General features: G+C 34.5%; 1 protein-coding gene across 6 annotated transcripts in view; it reads left to right on the top strand.

Moving 5' to 3' along the window:
- The window catches only part of NAALADL2 (N-acetylated alpha-linked acidic dipeptidase like 2), a 1,315,864-nt gene that overhangs the window by 781,158 nt on the left and 510,288 nt on the right, over positions 1–24,418 (top strand). For all 6 annotated transcript variants that reach the window (XM_045788671.2, XM_087861406.1, XM_045788670.2 and 3 more), the window contains one exon: positions 16,408–16,681. In XM_045788671.2, the coding sequence (XP_045644627.2) occupies positions 16,408–16,681 (274 nt within the window). The remainder of the gene's footprint in view (positions 1–16,407; positions 16,682–24,418) is intronic.

Here is a 24,418-nt window from a genome sequence, read left to right on the forward strand (position 1 = left end):
TTTAGTAAAGTAGATGCTATGGCTTCCATTTCAGGACTTAGGACAGATCACTTAGGAAAGAAAGAGAAAGTAGCATTTATTAGGTGCTTGGAAGTTCTAGAGATTGTGCTTAAGTACTTTACACGTTTTCTCATTTAATGCTCTCAAAAAAAAAAAAAACCTGTAAAATGTTACTGTTCAACATATTACAGTGTTGAAACTGAGGCTCCAAAGATATCTATATGTCCAAGGTCATCTAGCTTGTATGTGAGACTCAGAATTTAAGTCCTCTTTTGCTGAATCCAAAAATCCAGAATCTTTCCACTCTCTATCCTACTCTTCCCAAAGCTCCCATCTCCCCCACCACCCACTAACTCCTGTCAGTCTTTTGTTGACAGTCAGCTGTCCAAGTGTCTTGGGTTGTTCACTAGGTTCAGTTGGTTAGGTTCTGGCCCTCTAGGAACAGTATATGTCAGAAATATACCAACATCAGTGCTGCTCAATGCTGCTCACTTTTTTCCCCTCATGTGTACAATAGAGATGAAGTACTTAAATGATAGCTTATTCAAATATCACAACGTGCAGTATGCTCTTCTTGTCAAAACTCTCTTGTTTCCTATCATTGTAGCAGGTAGAGTTTTCATTTTTGTTTCCATACTGTCATGATTTCCAATGACCAGACATCTCTACGGATTGATTTCAACTCATTTCATGAAATTGGGTGTATTAACATTTGTTTTAGTTTTTGTTTTTCATGATTTATTCAATTTGTCATGTAGTAAGTATGACTTAATAGAGAAGATTTGACTCTTGGTTGTTGAAATGAGTCTGCCCATGAAGGAAGGTAGTCTTGATTAACAAGTAATGAATAGTATTTAAATTCTTACTTGTTTTGATCACTACTCTTTCAATAGCCTTAAACTATTTGCAGTATCACAGAAAAACAATATCTGAAAGTTATTTTTAATATATATTAGCCCTTTCTGGGGCACCTGTGTGGCTCAGTCAGTTAAACATCTGCCTTCAGCTTGGGTCATGATCCCAGAGCCGTGGGACTGAGCCCCACATTGGGCTCCTTGCTCAGCGGAGAGCCTGCTTCTCCCTCTTTTGCTGCTTCCCCTGCTTGTGCTCTCTTGCTCTCAAATAAATAAGTAAATAAATACCTACATACATAAATAAAATCTTTTTAAAAAGTATGTGTATGTAAAAATATACATACATATATACATAATATATATATACATATATATATTAGCCCTTCCATTATATAAAATACCTTCATTGTTTCAGTCAACCTTGTAGTAGTACTCAAGATTTAATTTTCTGTATTGGAAAATAAACTAAAATATGTGTATATTTTGACAAAATTATATTTTTAATATAGTCTTAAAGGAATATTTATTTAGTAAAAAATGTTTACTGAATATTTGTTACAGTTACCATTTACTAGGTACAAGACATTATTGTTAGAGTTTAAGGATGTGTTGAAAGGGATAAGACTCATGACTTGCCCTTAAAAAGTTTATTTTTTAAAATTAGTGACATTGATTTATTTTGTGTTAATGCCAAAAAAAGAAAATCATGTTAGTGTTTTAGGTACTTAAAAAAATTCTCAGTAAATATGCTTATTCTGAAGTATGATGGAGATTAGCCATTTTTTGTTACAATCTTAATGAAATGAAGTATTTCTCCTGATATTTATTTAGTAATGTATTCAATTACCTAAAGAAACATTGAATCATGGAATAGTGACTCTTTAAATCATAAGGCCCTATAAATATTGATACCATCCAAGTTTATGTCATTGAATTAGAGAACCTAGCAGATGAAACTAAATTTTTTTAAGTTCTTTATTTAAATTCAATGTAGTTAACATATACTGTATTATTAGTTTCAGGGGTGGAATTTAGTGATTCATCAGTTGCATATAACACCCAGTGCTCATGACATCAAGTGCCTACCTTAATGCCCATTGCGCAATTACCCTATTCCCCACCCATCTCCTGAAACTAAAGATTTGTAATGTCTTATTGATTGGATTAACTTGACGATTTTGTGAGTCTGCTTTTAGATTTGGTTTAGGTAGGTTAAGGTGGCTTAATCTGAAAAGTAACCTTTGACAACAATTCTCTCTGAAAAACAGAGAAAGAGTCTCAGAAACCAGACACTATTATCAGATCATGACCTGAGCCGAAACCAAAAGTCAGACGCTCAAGAGACTGAGCCATCCAAGCACCCCACAACTGAATTTTTAAATTATAATCCAAATATGCTAGAGATAAAGTTATCTCCTATATACAAGGGTGAAGATGTAGTTATACCACTAGACTTTTTTTTTTCTTTTTTCTTTTTTTCCCCCCTCAGATCACAACAGATGTGTTGGTATTTTATATTTCTCTGTGTTCTGGTTTTAATAAAGCTTATTTTACTGTTTTACAGCATTTGTATTTTACTGTGTGAAACATAAGTTTGAAAGAAATATCAAATTAATTAAATAAGTACTTAATGATCTTTATGCTAGGGACTTAGCAGGAGATCACCAGCCCCATCAGCATCATTTCATAACGTGCAAAGCAGTTATGTGCCATATTCTTCTGGATTACAAAGAGAAGGAATATTAAGATCTCCAGATAATCTACTTATGTGCCAATTTTTTCAAAAGAAATGTATAAGTAGCAGTTTTCTTCTTTCTTGTTCAGATGACTCCCAAACTCTGAAATTTGGTGTATTGTATTCCTGAAACAAGTTCAATATCCCTAAATCATACTTTCTCATAAGCATTAAAGATCTCTCTCTTCCAGCTTCACACCATCTGACTTTTGATTATTTTACCCAGAATACTGTACTTTCTACCACTTGGTATTTTTATTGCATTTGGAAAGTGTCTAAGATTGTGAGACTAAGATTGCTGCTTCCCCTCTAGGGATAGTGGATATCTGAAATACAATGTAGTATAGTAGAAATCTGACCCATTTAATCTGGAACATTTTCCATCTTGATTACATTACCTGATTTTCAATTTCCTTAGTTATAAAATGGTAACAGTAGTTGAGAGTTTTTTATGCAATGAATCTGCACCATGTTTTCAGTCCTAATAGTGTATATTCAATACATGATTTACGATTAGTATGTTATTTTAGAAGGTAAGAAATAGTTGAGTAAGTAATCATGCTTTTATTTGGCATGGTGTTAGTGGCTGACTGGCAAGGAAGATGAGGGGATGTTGCGATTTTCTCCTAATCATTTAATTTCTTGATATTATGTGTGATACAATTTTATCATGTGTTTTAGTCTTTATATTTCCAAAGTAAAATTAAAAGGTAAAAAAAATCAGCTTATGCTTTAGTGTTTATTCATTTATATATTTTTTAATGTTCATAGTAGCTTTATTTGCAATAGTCAAAAAAATGGAACCAACCTCCATTAACAGGTGAATGAATAAACATTGTGGTATCTCCATAAGATGGAAAAGAGCAATAAAAAAGAGTGAATCATTGATATATAAAACAACATGGATAAATCTCAAGAAGCATGCTGAGTGAATAAAGCCAGACAAAACACAGCCCTATTATATGATTCTATGTAAAAACCTAGGAAATGAAAATTAACCTAGAGTGACAGAAAGCCGATCAGTGTTTGCCCCTTGAAGAGCAAAGCGTCAAGTGGGAGGATTTCACAGGACATGCTTTAGTATTTAAATTCACTACTCACATATAGTATGTAATTCACAGATTTTTACTACATTGGATGCCAAGTCAGATAATAAATTTAAATAAATTTTTGATTTATTTAGTTTGTGAAAAATACCAGCTGGTATACTATGAGTCCTTGTGTATGTTATTGTATACACACATAATAAAATCTCAATAAACTCTAGTAAATGTGCTGGGTTTTTCTCTGCTAGTATGTTTCTTTAGCTGTTTTCTTTCCTCATTCATTTACAACATAATCTTGGCACTCACCCTGGTACTAGGAATGCTACATGCATCGCTTCCTCCAATTCTAACATCAGTGTTGCTCTGTGGCTCATCCAGTAGCAGGTGTTGAACATTGATATAAACAGAATTTTGTCTACCAAAGCCAAAATCCTCCCATTTCCAGTCTCTACTGGCCAAAGGAATGCTAATGCAAAACTTCCAAATTCAAGTCTCAGCCATGACGGTTCATTATGCTGCCTGCCGAGACTACTGGCCCATGGAAACTCTTATTTTAAAAATTAAGGCAAAGTAAAACTTTCTGTCAAATACCTTGTGATTTTAAGTGACATACTCCTAGTTTTGCAGCTTTCTTTGGGATTAGTAAATTGAGATTACATTGCACTTAATTACTTAATAACATTTGTCTTTGAATGTAGCAAATTACCGAATTATAACAGAACTGTTCACCATAAATACCAAAATACCTATTGTAGGGGAAAAAATTAAGAAAAATGGTCGAAAGTCCCAATGAAATTTAGGCATTTTAATATTCTAAATGATTTGAAGTGATTAATGACTATAATCCTTTGATTAGAACATTTGTATCAAGGGGCGCTTGGGTGGCTCAGTTGGTTGAATGTCTGCCTTTGGCTCAGGTCCTGATCCCAGGGTCCTGGAATGGAGCCTGCATCAAGCCCCACATCTGGCTTCTTGCTCAGTAGGGAGCCTGTAAATAATTTGACAAATTTAAAATACAGTGTTACTCAGAGTCCATATTCTCTCATGCTTCATTCCCCCCCTTTCTTTATCCCTTTCTTCTCCTACCGATCTTCCTACGTATGTTCCATAGATGAGTGAAACCATATGATAATTGTCTTTCTCTGCTTGACTGATTTCACTTAGCATTATCGCCTCCAGTGCCGTCCATGTTGTAGCAAATGTTGAGAAATTGTTCTTTTTGATAGCTGAGTAATATTCCATTGTTTATATGGACCACATCTTCTTAATCCAGTCATCTGTTGAAGGGCATCTCGGCTCTTCAGAGGGGAGGGGAGTGGGGGAATGGGTAGGCCGGTGATGGGTATTAAGGAGGGTACATATTGCATGGTGCACTGGGTGTTATACGCAACTAATGAATCATGGAACTTTACATCAAAAAACCAGGGATGTACTGTATGGTGACTAACATAATATAATAAAAAAATATTATTATAAAAATATAAATAAATAAATAAATAAATAAATAAATAAATAAATAAATACAGTGTTAAAGGCAACAGAATTAAAAAGTAATCTTAGGAAAATTGGATTTGTGAACAAGTATTTATTATTCTTAATTATTTGAAATGTTAGGTAATATTTATTAAAAAATATTGTTCCCTCCATCATTTTTAAAAGACCAGTGATTTTATAACCATGTTATACAAAAACTTCATTAACATTTTTCAGGATACTTTATATAGATACAGACGCATAGATATATAGATATAGTGGTTCTCTTCAGATTACTGTAAAGGGGTTTCATTTCCCCTCAAATCCAGTCAACGATCATAATATGGATTGAATAATTTCCATACGGTAGGGCAATGCGCAAAATGATATCACACCAATCAACTTTGAATAAATTATCTACATTATAGGTCTGTGGGAAAAAAATAAAAAACAAGAAAATGGATTATAATCCTTAGCTACTTTTCCAGAGTTTCCCTGCTTGGATGTTGTGGAAATAGCAATCAGTATTTACAAAGAAATCATGTGTTACATGGAAGTTGGGCACTCAAGTTAGTGCATTTCTGGTTTTGGTAGTATTTAAAAATAAATATTCTGAAAAACACATAGATAATGTATACATAAACTTCCTTTAAAATACTACTATCCTGAGCTCACAGAATAGTAAAGGAAATCCCCAAGGGGACCAAAATGTAGGAAAGAGTGCTGTGGCAGGTGATGAATCCGGAAACCTAGAACTGTGAGAATTAATAGCAGGTGGCACAGGGAGCAATGGAAGAGCTGTAATTCAAAGAAGAAATAATAAAATTCTTAAAGCATTAAAGGCATTGAATCAGTAGTTCATAGTTCTCTCATAATAAGAACATCAAGTACAATGTTTAGTTTAAGAATAATTCCTATCTTTCAAAAATTATAATCAAATTCAAACTCTCCCAGAGAACAGATCAAGAAGGAACACTCTCTATTCCATTTTATGAAGTTTGTATAACTTCAAGCCAAAATCAGACAGAAATGATGCCTGAAAGGGACATTGGCTACCAACTTTACTTCTAAAAAGTGACATGAAAATTATAAACAAAATGTTGGCAAATGCATTCTAAGTAAAAGGTAATTTTAGAAATGCAAGTTTGAATGCTAAAAAATTGACTACTATAATCCATCATATTGAAGAAAAGGATAATATGATTCTTAATAAATGAATCAGAATTTATGATAAAATTTAATACTGATTCATGAAACATCTTTTATCAAAATAAGAATGGGAGGAACATCTTTGACCTGATATTTGAAATAGGAAATACATGACCACTATTACAACTTATTAAATATTTTATTAAATATTTTCTGGGGGTTTTGACCTGCATTGTAATAAAAAAAATAGTAATCACATCCATAATTGACTAGAAAGTAAGTTAAAAAATCCTCATTATTTGCTTATCACATATTTTTTTTATGTAGAAAACTCAAGGAAATAGTATCATTAATAAGGGAATTTAGCAAGATTATTTGATAGAACAGAATAGTATTCCTCAGTACCAGTAATATACAGAAAAATATTTTAATTTTATAACATTTTATGTTAGCATTAACGCTATTTGATATATTAAGGACTTATTTTTATGTTATTGTAAGGATGACATTTCTCCTCAAATTGATCTTCACTCTCAGGATAATTCCAGATACAATCTTGACAAGGAAATTGATAAGCTCATTCCATTATTAATATGGAAGAGAAAAAAGTTGTGAAGCTGTCTTTAAGGAAGTATAAGTAAGAGGACTTGCCATTCTGAATATTAACATGTATTAGAAAGTCAAACTAATTAATATAGCATATTAAAATGGACATGGATCAAAAAGATGGATGGAATTGATTGGGGATCCACGACAAACCCACACACATATGGAAATTCATAAATGACAGAAATGTCATTGCACATCGGTGACCGGGTTTGATCAAGGGTACTAGGATGGTTATTCATATGGAAAAAAAAGTGATATGGAATTCCCACCTCATACCCCACCCCCAGTTCACACAAACACATTCCAAGTAAACACTGAAATGTTTAAAAACAAATTCCTTAAAACTTTAGGAAAAAATGAGAGTCATTTTATCACCTCAGGTTTGAGAAGAATTTCTTAAGCACATCAAAAAAGTGTATAGACCATTGCATTATATTAAAATTATGTACATTGTAATTCTATTCATCATAAGACATTAAAATGAAAGAGAAGCCAAAAACTGGTAGAACAGAGTGACCTAAAGAGAATTTTCCAGAATATAAAAAACTTGCATAAATATGGACAAAATACACAGTCACTGCACAGAAAAGGAAGTACAGATAGCTAAATAATACATGAAAAGATCCTCATGAGTAATTACGGAAATGTAAACAAAAGATACATTGGTATACAGTTTTATGCTCATTGGTTAGCAAAAATTAGATACACTGAAAATTGGACCTCTTAAAAAGTGCTGGTGGTATAAAATGTTTTGTAAAATTGCATAGCATACCCAGCAACCCAGTAATGATACTTTGAGTTAAATAAATAATGATATATAATTTTACACCTGCCACATTGGCAAAATTATAAAATGAAATAAAATAAAGGACAACACCAAGTGTTGGTGAGGAACGGAGGGATCAGAACTTTCATGCAGAGCAGATAGGAATGTAATCAAAATACTTTCAAAAGCATTTTGTCAGGGTGCCTGGCTGGCTCAGTTGGTAGAGCATGTGACTCGTGATCTTGGGCCCCCGAGTTTGAGCCCCACATTAGGTGCAGAAATACTTTAGTAACTAAATAAATCTTTAATATAAATAAATAAAAGCATTTTGGCACTTCTTACTAAAGATATACAAGTATATGCCTTCCTTGCCTAGAGAAACTCTTGCATATGTCTATCAGGAAATATGAACAAGAATGTTCCTTTATTTATTTTTTTCCTGTGCCCTTTCATGGAAGAAGGCGAGATCTAGGGGCAAAAAAGTCTCTTCTCATGCATTTCCCATTGACTGAACCTAAAACTGACTGGAAGCCAGAGGGCTTGATAAAGGTCCATACAGGTTTACCTTCCGGGCATGCAGGAAGCATAGGGCAGAGAAAGGATTTGGGGGACAAAGGAAGAATTCTATCATCCAGGTGTTCATAGAAAGTTGATTTACATCGAACTGTGTAGATGTTCTCATAGTGTTTTTTTTTTTTTAAGTTACTTCTGTGTGTTGGTTATTTTCTAATTTTGTCTATTTTCTCCTTTTAAAAAGAAAATAGTTTACCTAATGATTTATTATCTTCCTTTTTTCCTTGTATTATAACTTACTCATATTTATAATAATGGAAAACCGTGAACAATTTTAAAATACTTATCTCAGGAAATCAATAAATAAATGAGGAGGAATCTCAGAAACCTAATAGTAAGTGAAAAAAAGCAAATCTCAAAAGAATACATATATATTAACTATAATCACCATGCTGTAAGTTGCTAAGAGACTAGATGTTAAATGTTCTCACTACAAAAAAGAAATGATAGTTATGTGATGTGTGGAGATTATAGTGGTAATCATTTTGCAATAATAAGTGTATCAAATTAACATGTTGTACACCTTAAACTTATACAATGTTTTATACCAATTATATCTCAATACAGATGAAAAAAATTAATTCATATGTAAAATGACAGCTGTATAAAAGCAAGCATTCAAAAAATACCGTGTAAAGTATTAAGGCCATATGCATACATAAATATTAAATCTATACAAAGAAGGCAATGAGAAGCAAAAAAGAAAAGAATCAGATTGTGGGGGATGGTTACCCTAGGGGAACAAGGTAAGTGATGAAATTAAGAGGACTGAGGGGGCTTCAATAACATCAGAGATGTTATACTTCATAAGCTGGGTTGTTCCTTCATTATTCTTTATTTTGCATGTTATATGTTCTTTATATATTCAATTTGTTCATAATATTAAAACATGAAATTATAATACAAAAAGTATATATCCCTTCAATTCAGAGTGAGATAGAAAATATAGATATCCTCTCTTCAGGAGTTTTAGCTTAGTACTTAATAATATTTAGAAATTATCTAGCATTGGGACAAATTACTAATTCTTCAGTTGAGCCCCTAAAGAAGTATTTGATTTACTTTTTGAGGCCATCTTTTATAAAAATATACACTTTAAAAATGTAATTTTTTTTGAGTTGCAAAACAAATGGCAGATTACACATTTTACATACTCAGAGGTGGATTCATGTGCATCAATCAACTGAATAGAAGAGGAAAAAAAAACTAATCGAAATTTCTCTTTTTTTCTATTAATGTTGACCATATACAGATAAATTTTCAAAATAAAATATGTGTTCTCTAATTCTACACATATTACAAAAGAACATTGATGCATCTTTCTAAATAACTTTCTCCTCAAACTTGAGTTCAGTTTCAACTCAATTAATTTACTTGCTCTATCCTAAATAGTGCAGAGAGAACTTCAGTAACAGTAAAGGAAGAGGATGGGGATACAGGAATCAGATAAAAGAAAAAAGAACAGGATAGAGACCTAGATGAGGGAGTAGGATATACCAACCTTCATCTCCCCAGAAATAATAATTAGCTATCCGAGAATTAAAATAGCCTTAAGAGGGCTCAAGAGTCCAGTTAAGAACATACAACAACACAATGGAGCCAGAAATGGAGATTAACTCTACAGAGAGGATTGTGGAGATCAGCTTAGCTGAGCCATCCAGGAATAGTTAGGAACCAAGAAGAAAGGTAGAGGCTATTGGTATCAACCTTGCAGTAGATGCCACTGTGCTTCCCAGTGGCCACCTCTGTAGAGGTCTGTAGCAGTCTTTGTCACGGAGGGCCTCAGCCACAGATTCCCTGCAGCTTTCATAGCGGAAAACCCCTAACGTTCGTTGGCACAAACTTCAGGGGCCTGATCCTCAGAGTTCACTTGCAGCTTTCACCACTGAGGTAATCAAAATCTCTCACTGCCACAGATTCCTAGGAGGGGAAGATGCCACTGTGCCCTCTTCCATCAGAAAGAGCTACTATTGCACAATTAAGAGGACCAGAACTGCCACCACCCCCATCCATGCACATCCCTTGACCCTAGAGCCAGAGCTGCTCTGCATATACCCCCAATTTAGATCTGGATATAGCTGCCACTCTGTGTATGCCTCTGGCTCAGGCAGTGGTGTCACTCCTGCTGTGGGCTTGCCAGAGCCCTGGACCTCAGGAGCCACTATCACTCTATAAGGGTCTATACTCTAGACCCTGGCTTTGCGATTGCTCTAAGAGTGCCCTTGCATCAGGTAACAATATCACCACCACTGCAAGGGTGCTGCGAGCTGATCAGAACCTGAGAGATAAATTGTTGGCCATAATATCCCCCATGGGAGAAAAAGAAACAGGGAGTTCCCAGAAGCCTTTGCTCTGCACCCAGCAGCCCTAAGACTGCATACCCCATGGCCTTCCCCTCTGAGGACCCCTGCAATCTTATATGAGACAAAATAGCATATCAAAAACTATAAATAGACAAAGAGGTTTACTATATAATGGGTTTCAATTCATTAAGAGAATATAACAACTATATATGCATGCGCCCAGCATTGGAACCCCTGTATTGAGCAAATTTTAACATACTTGAAGGCAGAAATGCATAGCAATGCACCAGTAGTTGATTTTAATACCCTGCTTTAAATAGTGGATATCTCATTCAGAAAGAAAATCAGTAAGAAATGTTGGATGTGGTCTGCAGTTTAGACCAAATAGACCTAATGGACGTATACTGAACATTCCATCCAGTAGCAGCAGAATACTCATTCTTAAGCACACACAGAACATCTCCATTATAGATCATATTTCAAGGCACAGAACAGTCTTCAGAAATTTAAGGAGTTTGAAATCATACCAAATATCTTTTCTTTCTTTCCTTCTTCTTCCTTTCTTTCTTTCTTCTTTCTTTCTTTCTTTCTTTCTTTCTTTCTTTCTTTCTTTCTTTCTTTCTTTCTTTCTTTCTTTCTTTCTTCTTTCTTTCTGTTTTATTTGTTAGAGAGAGTGCATGAGCTGGGTGGGGGAGCAGAAGTAGACTCCCCACTAAGTGGGGAGCCCCACTGGAGGCTGGATCCCAGGACCCTGATATCATGACCTGAGCCAAAGGCAGATGCTTAACCAACTGAGCCACCCACACACCCCCCAAATATCTTTTCTGTTCACAGTGTTATGAAATTAGAATTTAATAATAGGAAGAAAGTGAAAAAATGAAAATATGTAGAAATTAAACAGCATAACTCCTGAACAACTGATGTGTCATGGAAAAAAATCAAAAAGGAAATTAAAAAAAAAAAAAAAAAACTCGAGACAAACAAAAATGGAAACAAAACTCACCAAAACTTATGGGATGTAGTAAAAACAGTTCTAAGAGAAAGTTTATAGAGATAAATGCCTACATTAAGGGGGAAAAAAATCTCAAATAAGCAACCTAACTTTACACCTCAAGGAAGTAGGAAAAGAAGAACCAGCTAAGCCTGAGCTTAGCAGAAGGAAGGAAATAAAGATCAGAGCAGAAATAAGTGAAATAGAAATTAGGAAAACAATAGAAAAAAATCAGTTAAACTAAGAGCTTTCTTTTTTATTATTTATTTTATTTTATTTTTTAAAAGACTTTATTTATTTATTTGACAGAGAAAGAGACAGCCAGCGAGAGGGGGAACACAAGTAGGGGGAGTGAGAGAGGAAGAAGCAGGCTCCCAGCAGGACTCTGGGATCACGCCCTGAGCCGAAGGCAGATGCTTAACGACTGAGCTACCCAGGTGCCCCTCTTTTTTAAAGATAAAATTAACAAATCTTTAGCTAGACTAAGACAAAAGAGAAAACTCAAAATTATAAATAGAGGTGGAGACATTACAACTAACACCACAGAAATGCAAAGAAATGTAAGAGACTACTGTGAACAATTATATGCCAACAAATTGCACAACCTAAAAGAAATGGCTAAATTCATGGAAACATACAACCTCCCAAGACTGACTCATGAAGAAATAGAAAATCTGAATTGATGCATAACTAGAAAGGAGATTGAATCAGTAATAAAAACCTCCAAACCAAGAAAAGCCCAGGATCAGATGGCTTTACTGGTGAATTTTACCAAGCATTTAAAGAAGAATTAATGCTAGTCCTTCTCAAACTCTTCCAAAAAGTTGAGACTCATGATCTGAGACCAACATTAAGATGAATACCGAAGCCAAACAAGAATACTACAAGAAAAGAAAATTATAGGTCAGTACACTAATGAACCTAGATGCAAAAATCCCCACACAAAATACTAGCCAAGAGAATCCAATAGCGTATTCACAGCATCACACACCATGATCAAGTGGGATTTACTCCTGAGATGCAAGGATGGTTGAAAATGTGCAAATCAGTAAGTTTGGCACACAATATTCACAGAATGAAGGATAAAAATCTTATGATCATCTCAATAGATGCAGAAAAAAAGCATAGGGCAGAATTCAACATCTTTTCATTATAAAAACTTTCATTAAATTAAGTATAGAAGGAATAGTTTAGTAAAGGCAAGCTTACAGCTACCATCATACTTGACAATAAAGAGCTAAAAGCTTTTCCTCTAAGATGAGGAACAAGACAAAGATTCTCAATCTCTCCGCTTCTAGTCAACATATTAGTGGAAATCCCAGCCAGAACAATTAGGCATAAATAAACAAATAAGTAAATCTTATTTATATTGGAAAAAAAGAAGTAAAACTGTCTATGTTTACACATGACATGATTTTATATACAGAAAACCTTAAAGCTTCCACAAAAAAAACTATTAGAACTAATAAATTCAGTAAAGTTGTAGGATACAAAATCAATTTAAAAATCAGTTGCATTTCTACACACTAGCAACAAACTATGTGAAAAGAAATTAAGAAAACAATCCCATTTATAATAGCACAAAAAATAATAAAACACTTAGGAATAAATGTTACCAAGGAGGTTAAACACCCGTATACTGAAAACTATAAGACATTGGTAAAAAAAAATTGAAACAATACACAAATAAATGGAAGGACATCTCATGTTCTTGGATTAGAAAAATTAATACTGTTAAAATGAACATAATATCCAAAGTAATCTACAGATTCAGTGCAATCCCTATCAAAATTCCAATGACATTTTTCACAGAAATAGAACAACCCTAAATTTATATGGAACCGGAAAAGCCCCTGAGTAGCCAAAGCAATCTTGAGAAAGAAGAACAAATCTGGACACATCACACTTCTTGACTTAAAACTATATTATGAATAATAATCAAAATATTACAGTATAACATAAAAACTGATCTGTGATCTGTTTAATCAAAAATGATCAATGAAACGGATCCAATGATCAAAAATAGATCAGTGCAACAGAATAGAGGACCCAAAAGTAAATCTACACATAATCATTCAATTTTCTTTTTTTTTAAGATTTTATTTATTTATTTGAGAGAGAGAGAGCACACACACAAGCAGGGGATTGGCAGGCAGAGGGAGAAGCAGGCTCCCCGCTGAGCAGGGAGCCCGATGGGGGGCTCATTCCCAGGATCCTGGGATCATGACCTGAGCCGAAGGCAGATGCTTAACCAACTGAGCCACCCAGGCGCCCCAACGTCAATTAATTTTCAACAAAGGTACCAAGAACAGATAATAGGGAAAGAATAGTTTCTTCAATAACTAGTGTTGAATAACTGGAATTCACATGCAAAAGAATTAAATTGAATTCTATCTTGCACCATTCATGAAAATCAAATGTAAAACTGAAACTGCAGTACTCCCAGAAGAGAACAAATAAAAGGGAATATTTCTTGACATTGGTCCTTGCAGTTATTATTTTTTTATTGATATGACGACAAAAGCACAGGCAACAAAGCAAAAATAAACAAGTGAAACTATATCAAACTAAAAGCTTCTGCACAGCAAAGGAAGCAACATGAAAATGAAAAGAACCTGTGGAATGAGAGAAAATATTTACACAGCATATGTTTGACAAGGGGTTCATATTTAAAATATATAAGGAACTTATACAATTCAGTAGCAAGGAAACCACAAATAGTCCCATTAAAAAATGGGCAAAGGGCCTAAATAGATACTTCTCCAAAAAGGATATCCAAATGACCAACCGATATGTGAAAGGTGCTCAACATCACTAATCATCAGGGAATACAAAGCAAAACCACAATGAGATATCACCTTACACCTGCTGGGTGTCTATTATTAAAAAAAAAAAAAATAGAAAAAAAAAACAAAACAAAAAGGAAAACAACAAAAACCACATGCTGGTGAGGATGTGAAGAAAAGATAACCTTTGTTAGTGGGAATCTAAGCTGGTACAGCCGTTACAGAAAACAGTATGGATGTTCCTCAAAAAAAATTAAAACTAGAACTGCCATATGAGCCAGCAATCCACGTCTGGGTATATATCCAAAGGAAATGAAATCAGAAGAGATATTTGTACTCATGTTCATTGCAGCATTATTCACAATAGCCGAAGTATGAAAACAACCTAAGTGCTCATGGATGGATGAATGGATAAAGAAAATGTGGGATAGATGTGCAATGGAATATTATTCAATCTCAAAAAAGGGGATCATGCTTTCTGTGATAACATAAATATCTCAGAGGACAAGTGAAATAAGACAGAAAGATACTGCACAGTGTAGTTTAAAAAACAAACTAACAAACTCATAGTAACAGAGTAGAATCATAGTTGCCAATGGAGTGGGGGTGAGGCAAAGGAGGAGATGTTGGTCAAGGGGATACAAGCCTTCAGTTATAAGATGAATAATTTCTGAGGATCTACTGTACAGCATGGTGACTATAGTTAATAATACTGCATTGTATACTTCAAATTTGCTGAGAGTAGATCCTAAATGTTTTCAACACACAGAACACACACAGAAAGGTAAGCACTAAGGTAACGGATGTGTTAATTAGATTGTCATAATTTCATAATGTACAGGTATATCAAATAATGTGCACATTAAATATATACAATTTCATTTGTCAATTATACAAAAAGCCTCCCCTGCCAAACACACACACACACACACACACACACACACTCAGAAGGCAGACCAGTCTTATTCAGAGTAAAAATGAAATTCTTTCAATCAGTCTTTCACAAAACTTATGTGGCATTGATAACTGGTTAAACTACATATTTAAAAAAAATTGAAACAGCCTTGGAAAAAAATTGGGAAATTATTTATTATTCCGTTTTCTTATATAGATCAGCTTTTAGCTGTGTCTACAGCCCTACTTTTTGTCTCCAGTAATGCTTTCCTGTATTATCATATATGTATTTTTTTTCTGATGTGTATAATCGTCCTAAAAGAATCAAGTATGTGTGATAAAAATAATGCGATGAACCAAAATAAAAATAGTATCCATGTAGCTAACATCCGTTTAGGCACCAATTTGGATAGCAATAAAATTCTTATAAGAAGATACATTTTTGCCAAAAAAGAAACTGGTCGCTTCACATCCCAGCCCAAAACAAACTTTACTGGATTATTATTTTTAAATTTTACATATCTTATTTTGTTCTAGGTTCTGCATGGATTTTTTTTTACAGATTTTTTTTTTTTTTTTTTTGGTTTCTAGGGTGTCATAAGCAAAAATAGTGTCACCGGATTTTGGAACAGGTATAGGAATAAATATGTAGACTACAGCAAGCACACACAAAAATTAATTTCTTATTTGATTATCTGTGGTTGGTTTTACCATGATATACTGATTTCATTGAATATCATTGTGCTCATAGGATCATGAAATTTGGCATGTAATTTGTATCAAAATCGTTCTCTCTGTATCATTTTATGTAGCAATAGCTGTGTATGAATCATGTAACTCTATATGGAATCATATTAACTGCAATACAAAACTGTCTCCACCAGCATGACTCCTAGTTTTGGAACTGAGTTTTAAATGGATTATGTTGACGTCCGAGAAAGATCAGAACTAATAAAAGAACTGGTTGGCATTAATCACTCTCTTCTCTACAATCCCATAGTACTTTATTGGTTCTCAATTTAAGAACTTAGTTCATTCTGCTTTGATTTAGTGCAATTTTTCTGCGGGCTCATCACCTCCAACAAACTGTGAATTTCTTGTACAGGGTCCTGTCCCATTCATTTTTCATATCCCACATCTATTAATAATTGTTCATATACTAAATGGTTATAACTCAACAGAATATTTTTCCTTTTTTTTTAGAATGTACTTTTTAAATTTTTTTCAGAAATTTGGTACAACTGTATAAAAGTGAAGATGACACAGAAATTTCAAAGAAAATTAAGACTCACTGGACTTCTTTGGGCCTAGAAGATGTACAGTTTGTAAATTACTCTGTGCTGCTTAATCTGGCAGGCCCTTCTGCCAGCTCTGTGACTCTGAGCAGCCACGGCCAATGCTTTCATCCTAATGGCCAGCCCTGCAGTGAAGAAGCCAGAACACATAGCAGCCAAGATCTGCTCTACTCATATGCAGCCTATTCTGCCAAAGGAACTCTCGAGGTAATATGACCATTTGTCTCTGTCATTTATAGTGAAATGGAATTAGAAAACAACAGCTTTCATCTAAATTGAACTAACTGCCAAGGTGCAACATAAAAAAGTAACCATTAAATGTTCTCAGTGTGGCAGTGCCAGGGAAGGGGAAGGAAGATTTGGATTGCCTGACCTTTTTTCTTGTCATATGTTGAAAGTGAAAACATGTTAGAAGAATTTAATTCCAAAGTGTTGAATGCATGACTGAGTTATTCACATTTTGCTTAGCTGGTAGAGGACACATTCACTTTATTTTTGGGGGTTTTGAAGAGGTAAATTTTAATGGATTGATATGGACAGAAGGAATAGAAATGGAGGCAGTTGTGTTTTGAGATTGTGCACACACACAAGAAATGAAGTGGAAAATCGATGTGATTATTCACAGATATAAGATTTGAAATACAGCGCTTCTGTTTTCTTGATGGAAAACACTGGAGACAAGGAGCCAGGTCTACGCAGATTATCGCTGTACTTTTCCTGGCTTAGCTGGCTGTTGGGCTCGGTGCTGAAGTGCATGCCTTCTGGAGCCACAGAGACCAGTTTCACATCGCAGTTCCCTAATTACCCACTGTTACTTACCCATCTAGGGCTGAGTTCCCTCAGCTCTGTGATGGGAATAAAAATAGTCCCAACTTTATAAGGTTCTTGTGAAAACTAAACTAGCTAATATATGGAAACCTTGGAGGACAGAGCCTAGCCCACAGTAAGGACAAGATACCGGTTAGATACACTATATAATTGGTCCTGTTTCCTTCCTATAGGCACATTTTGTCTCCGTGTAAACATACCATTTTAATAAACACATTTAGGTTTTTTCCAAACCTTTAGATTGCCTCATTTAATACAAATGAAATAATTATATGTTTCTGATTGTTGTTAATTATTGGCACAGCTTTTTCAGAATCTATTAACACTGATTAATACATTAAGTATTTAAATCATTTGAAGTTACTTCACAGATATGTTCCTGGTTTTTGGTTTTTGTTTGTTTCGTTAGTTTTTCATTTTGGGGGGAGAGTACGGAGAGAGTTCTTTTACTGGTGGTTCAGCGTTGTTTGCATTCTGCTAGTCATTCTCTGATTTATAGCAGAAGGACTGCTTATAACCACTATCACGGAAAGCCTTATGATTAATTAAAAGTTAATATAATATGAAATGTCTGCAGTATTCCTAGGGTAGGACTCATATAATTTGATTTGATTAATGTATACAGTTTCTGGTAGGCAGTGATGGGAGGGAGCCTGCCAGCACCCTTTTGTTGGTTCAGAAGCGCTAGTCTCAAATCAAAATTCTAAAGTTACCCCACATATTTTCTTCAGACTCCCAGACCTTTATTAGCCCCCACACATTTCCAGCACGCTCTTTATCCCAGTTGATTCAACACAGTAATCCCCTTGCCTTGGAAACAAAACATGTCCAAAACACAGAACAACAACAAAACCCCCAGGAGCTTGAGTGGGTCCTTGGAATCACCCCCATCTATTTGCTTGTCAGTTTGCTCTGGCAAATTATTTATTGATCTTACCTATGGAAAAGCCATAACATTACAACTTGTATCCCTGTTTCCTCAGCAGGGCCCTCCGACAATCCATTGGGTGGTTTTTTTGTTTCCTTGTAGCCACATCTCCAAGAGTTTTCTACACATTTATCTTATCAGTTATAAATGTTTAAATTTTCATTGTTTTGTATAAAAGAAACCAAGGTCCTCTACAGAATCATAGAATTACTTAAATGTCCCTGAAGACATAAGTCATTCTGGGACCATCGACCACCTATATATCTATTAAAACTACCATTTTTAATAAAGAAGTATTGAGAAAGATTCAAAGAAGCTATTAAAAGGGAAAAATAAACTTTGCTGTCAATGTAGAAATATGCTCTATGTTTGAAATGCAGGCCTAAATAAAAAGGAGTAGTGTTAAAGGAATTAAAATGCAATTATAGATAAAACAAACACCTTGTATTTGAAGAACATAATTTGGGAAATTAGCCATGCAAATTAGACGAAGGCATGAACGATAACTATTTTTAGAATTATATTAATAATTCAAATCTATTATATTAAGTACATAATAATTTAAATATTTATATCAATAAATTTATTGATGTTGATTTTTTAAAAACTTAAATGATATTAGCATTATGATTTTCAAAGGCAAAGCAATTTCTAGGTGGCTATTTTATATGCATATAGAATATTTGCATATATTTTATATACATGTTTTAGACTGATGTATTATTGAAACTCACATGTTCTAATTAATAGAGTGTGGGTGATTTTCTGTATCTCTTCAGACCACTCTTAATTAAAATCAAGCTTGAGAGGTTGCTGCTGATGATTCAGGCATACCTACTTTTTGATTTTGAGTACATTGTATTTGCATGAATTTTTATCAGGCTGAGCCATTAAGTTCTTAAATTATTCTAGTCTGACTGCCAGCAAAGCTCCCCACTACTTTTGCTTTTGACAAGGTTATTTGTAGAAGAGGAGTGCCCCTTTTCTTTGAAGAGCTGTCATGTCCATTCATCATATGACCATTTTGTATAAGCTTCCAATTTTTGCTTTCTGGTAACAGTCTAAACAGCATTTGTGATATCTGAGATCTACTTCGAAAACCTACTTAGTGCCAGTATGATGGATGGTGTACTTTGCAACTTCTTTGTAATTCATTGTGTGCTAGAAAGGTGACATTGTTTACCCCATCATAATGACAGGTGGGTCAGTAAAGGGGTCCTAAGGAGAGTTGTCCTGTCAGATGCAAAATACATATTAAAATAGATACATAAATAATTTAACATGAGTGAGGTTAGCTTCAGGGAATAAACAGTGATTTATATTTTTATTAAAAGATAAATATCAAGTACAATATCATCATACTGTTAAAGACATTGGTAGTGAGTGCTGACAATGTCTAGTCAGTTTTATAAATAGAATATATGGCCTTATGTAATTCCTGTGCAATTATTTCAGTTGTCCTTTGTGAAATCCACACAGATGCAGAAAAGCAAAGGAAACAATTAATATTTAATATAGGTTGGTGAGATTTGAGTCTACTATGTTTATATTTTTGAACAGAGAATTTGCTTTCATTTTTCTACACTTCATAGATTTGGGAATTTTCTTTCTGTTAAGTATTATTTTGTGTCTGAAAGTAAAAACAAATAATGCAATTATTATTTTAAACTTAATTTCAACAACTCACTAACCATGCATAAGATAGATTGTCATCGACACATTTATCCCTGCCCCATTCCTCAGAGAGCCCAGCGTTGCATCCTGCCTTATTAGCTGCTCAGCTATGGGTTGGTCATTTTTGTTCTCTCAGCCTCAGTGTTTTTATCTGTTTAGGGGGAACAATAATAGTACCTTGACTGGTTGTCATGGGGACGAAATAATGCAAACCACGTAGATGCATCGAGTGTGCTTAGCACACTGACAGTGTTGCTGTGGTTATTATGTGGTATAAAATAAACACATTTAAATGGGAGAAATTAAAATATGAGAACTATATATAATGATTTGGAAGTACAAACCTTTTATCATATTGTCTGAATGTAATCTTCCTGTCTTCTGTTTAATATGACAAATATTAATCATTAGGGAGGAAAATGCCTTGTTAAGTATGAATGAATAATAAAATACATATAATATCTAATCAGATTTTTAATTTAAAACTAAAAGCTCAGAGAAACTAGGAGTAAATATTTTATTTTTGAATGCAGAATGACAAATCATGTCAACTTGGGCCTGAAGAGCATTGCTTGTCTTCCGTTTGTAAATACCAGGCCATAGTGTAACACGTGAAATCTCAAAACACGAGCTCGAATTGTATCAAGTAGTCTTAGGAAAAAATATAACCACTGAAGGAATCCTTGGAGAACTTGCAATCAGATGTCTATTTTCTTATAGCTAGGAAAACTGTCTTTCTCTTTTAATAGTCTCAAAAGCAAACATCGAGTGTTATGGCAAAAGGCAGAGCTGTATACATTTTTCTGTGAATGCTTCCTGTTACAGATGAAAAAAAATTATCAGAAAGCTAAATAAAGGAGTAGAATGGAATTGCATTATTTAAATGTTTGTTGTCTGGGTAAGAAGATGAAGCTACTGTCTCACCAACAGAAAAATGTGAGTTTGGTGCAAGCCGTTTTTCATGTTGAAAATTACTACATTTTATTTGTCTCCCTTCTTTTTCTCTCGTGGAATCTATCTTTTGGTCAACAGTGCACTGTTGTGAGATAAATGGCTGTGAGCACACTTGTATATAATGTTTTTACCTTTTAAAAATCTGCATAAAATTTCTTGGCCCAATATGACCTTCTCTTTCTGGTTTCATGAGCTTTGTGTATGAACCAACTTAGTTAACAAAACAATTCCATAATTGCTGCTTTTTTATTTGAACATAACAACCATGGAGTTAATTTCCACATGATCAAAGTGCATATTTTCCTGTACTTAATATTTAGACAGAAGCATTTACAAATACAGAAGTGACCTATCACAATACGTTGTCGAGTTAAGTCGTTGTTAGGTTACATTATCCACCTGGGAAAGAGAACAAAAGCCTATTTTATGAAATAAAGGTTTTGAAACAAAGATGGCTGAATTCAGCTAAGTGGTTAAAGTGCAATGAATTTTCTTTCCCTCTTCATTAAAACAAATATGGCATTTTTAGTGAGAAAGTGTTTGACTACAAAATTCTAATTTGACCAAAGTTATTTCTAAAGATTCTGAATCATCATAATTAAGTGTTATCTGACAGAAAATTCTGGGTTAGCATTTTTCTTTTTAGTTTTGACATGATTTAAAACATGCCACTTACCAAGTTAAGTGATAATGTAACATTCTTTGCAAATTTAATTTATATTTTAATCTCCATAAAGTACTAATGAAATAAATAAATAAAGTACGGATGAAATTTACCTCATTTCAGTAGGTGCTGCAAATTCAATTTTTTCAGAACTAGAAAGATCTATGGAAAAGTTGATCCTTAGGTTTATCTACTATTTCAATACACTAATCTGACTGATTTCAAAAGAAGCAGAATTCTGTCATATTACTTTCATGACCTCCAGGAAGAATTCTCTTGAATGAATTTGCAACTCCTTCAATATCCTTACCTTAATAATTTGAGTATCATTTATTAAATAAAGTGCCCTGTGACTATTAGTCTGTTTTTCCTTCTATTTTAATTTGATGGTGAAAGATTAGGTGACTAATACAGCATTTAACCATCTGGGTTTCACTAATATAACAAGAAACAGTCAGTATTCAACAAATACATACTGGGTGCCTGTTAAGGGCCAGTCACGGGACAAAGTGATCAATAAGAAAGCTCTAGATACTGTCCACATGCAGCTGGCAGTCTAATAGGAAAAACTGTCAGGTAAGCAATTGCCAACTGCATGCTCAAAACTACTATGAGCACTAGCAAGATATTTAAATATTCTAAACTGCAGGTTCCTCCTCTATAAAATGGGCAGAAGTACCTCCCAAATACGAGTGTTCTGAAGATAGACTGAACACAATTGATATGATCTCCTTAGTAAAATGTCTAGAACAGAGGCCATAAATGGTTAAGTATTGATTATCTTTTTCCCCTATATCATGTCATAAACTTGTATCCACTTCAGTCCTTCTCCTAACCCTCCTTTCCTCTCTCTCTCAAAAACCCTATGTTCAGTTTCCAACTTTCAGATAGCTGGGGGTTTTCTGTGAACTCTCGGCTTCATCTCTCTCTTGCTGTTACCCGCCCACCTCTTGCCTTCTTCTACTTCTCTACTCTTTCTACGTTGCCAAGACCTAGGCACCAGCTTCAACCCATACCTCTAAAGCATACCTGCTTCTGTTTTCAGCCGCCTAGGAAAGCCCTGAGTAATACATTGCTCTACCACTTAAAAGGCCAGGTACAAGTGCCCCAGTGGTATGCTGGAATGGTTTAAGTCAGCTTGTTCTAGCTAGTGGAAGTCAATTCTGTGAATCTTTCCTAATTCTGTTCTGATATTTAAACCACAAAAATTATAAATGCTACACATCAGGGATCCACCCCCCCACCACACACACACACACACACACACACACACACACACACACACACACACCCTGAGATACATTTTACTAACATACAACTTCCCTGCATTCAGTGCTCAGCAAGAAACTGGTTTTCCAATTACAGTATGGCCACAGTATTCAGGTAGGCTACACAGAGCCAAGAACAATGCCACAGAGACCACTCAAAAGTCAATACCAGTATTGTAAAGGGCAGAGAACTTCCCTCTGGTTTCCCTCCTAAAGGGGAAGTTACTTAGATAAACTTTATCTTTCACACAGAACTAATGGAAGATCAAGAGGTAAATTCTTTCCAAGAATTTGCTCAAATTATCTGTCAGATGTAACCCCTTCTGGGATACTTGGAGCATTTTGCAAAATATCAACTGATCTTCCATCCTTTTTCTTGAGCAACCGAGACTGGTCCACCAGCTTCCTGCCTAGACTCTCAAACAGTGACCCTGTGTCCCCATTTCCCTATACCCTGACACCAGGAGACATGATTGAGTCATTCCAGGTTACTTATCTCCAAAGCAATTAGCCAGTGCTGCTGCCGTTATTTTTAACTTCAAGAATCTTATTCCTAGTTTACTGCAGGGAAACAGAGTAAATAAGTTTAACATGTGGAAAGTGATAAAGTTGCAGAAACTCTCATAACCAGTTATTGCTGATGTTCTTGGAAATGTCAATGGAGTAGGATTAACCTCTTTTACATTCATTTATATTCTCCATTCTCATGATGAGAAAGAAGAATCTAGATCCAGTTTCTCCATACTGCTTTTGTTTCTAGGATTTGTCAACCAAATTGGACCAAATCTTCTTTTCAGTTTATAAATATTTTTAAGTCTCCTTTTTGGTAAAAGCAGACCAACCAAAAACATACCATCACCTCTCAGCTGCACACGTGCCAGCTAACCCTTGCTCCCAACTGTTGTGCATCACCTAACTATTGTTCTTTCCTTCATTGGTAAATTTCCTGAAATTCCATTCCTATCTAACTGCTACCCCATAAGAAAATTAATAACTTCTTATTTCAACATTCTGTAATCATGGTTTACTCCTTAACATATTCAATGTCTTCGTTTCATTTGATCAAGCTCTTCTTTCATTTATTCTTAACCTCTGCCGAAAAAGTTCTTTCCCCAGGGCAGTGCATGGCTTCTCATCAATTGGATGTGATCTCCATAGCAATGCCTGCCCTGACATCCTTATTAAAATTACTCCTTATCACCCTCTGTTACATTACCCCTTCCTTATTGTTGTTAGGGCGTATCATAACTGAAAGTCGTCTGCTTGTTAGTGTCTTTGTTTATGTTTTTATTGACCTTCTAGCAAGAGAAAGTCACCAGAGCATGAAGGCACCTTTTGTAACTCATTCTCCTTCATACCTTCAGAAACTAGAATATAACCTGGCACATACTGTTGGAAAATGAAATAATTCCCTCTTTAATACACTCTTCCTTGGACTTCCATAACTATGTTTTCTCCTGTTTTTTCTCCTAATTCTCTACATATTTTTCATAATCTCTCTTGAAAGATATATTTTTCCTTTCAAAATGACTTTAATAACAATAGTGGAAAGGAAAGATACTCTGACTGGTGGTTATTTTTAAATTGTTGGCCAAATAATACAAATATCTAAATATTTTGTAGGGGAA

Source organism: Ursus americanus, chromosome 4 (assembly GCF_024610735.1).
Source record: "Ursus americanus isolate L20-20 chromosome 4, mUrsAme1.1.p, whole genome shotgun sequence".
In the NCBI taxonomy this organism is placed as follows: domain Eukaryota; kingdom Metazoa; phylum Chordata; class Mammalia; order Carnivora; family Ursidae; genus Ursus; species Ursus americanus.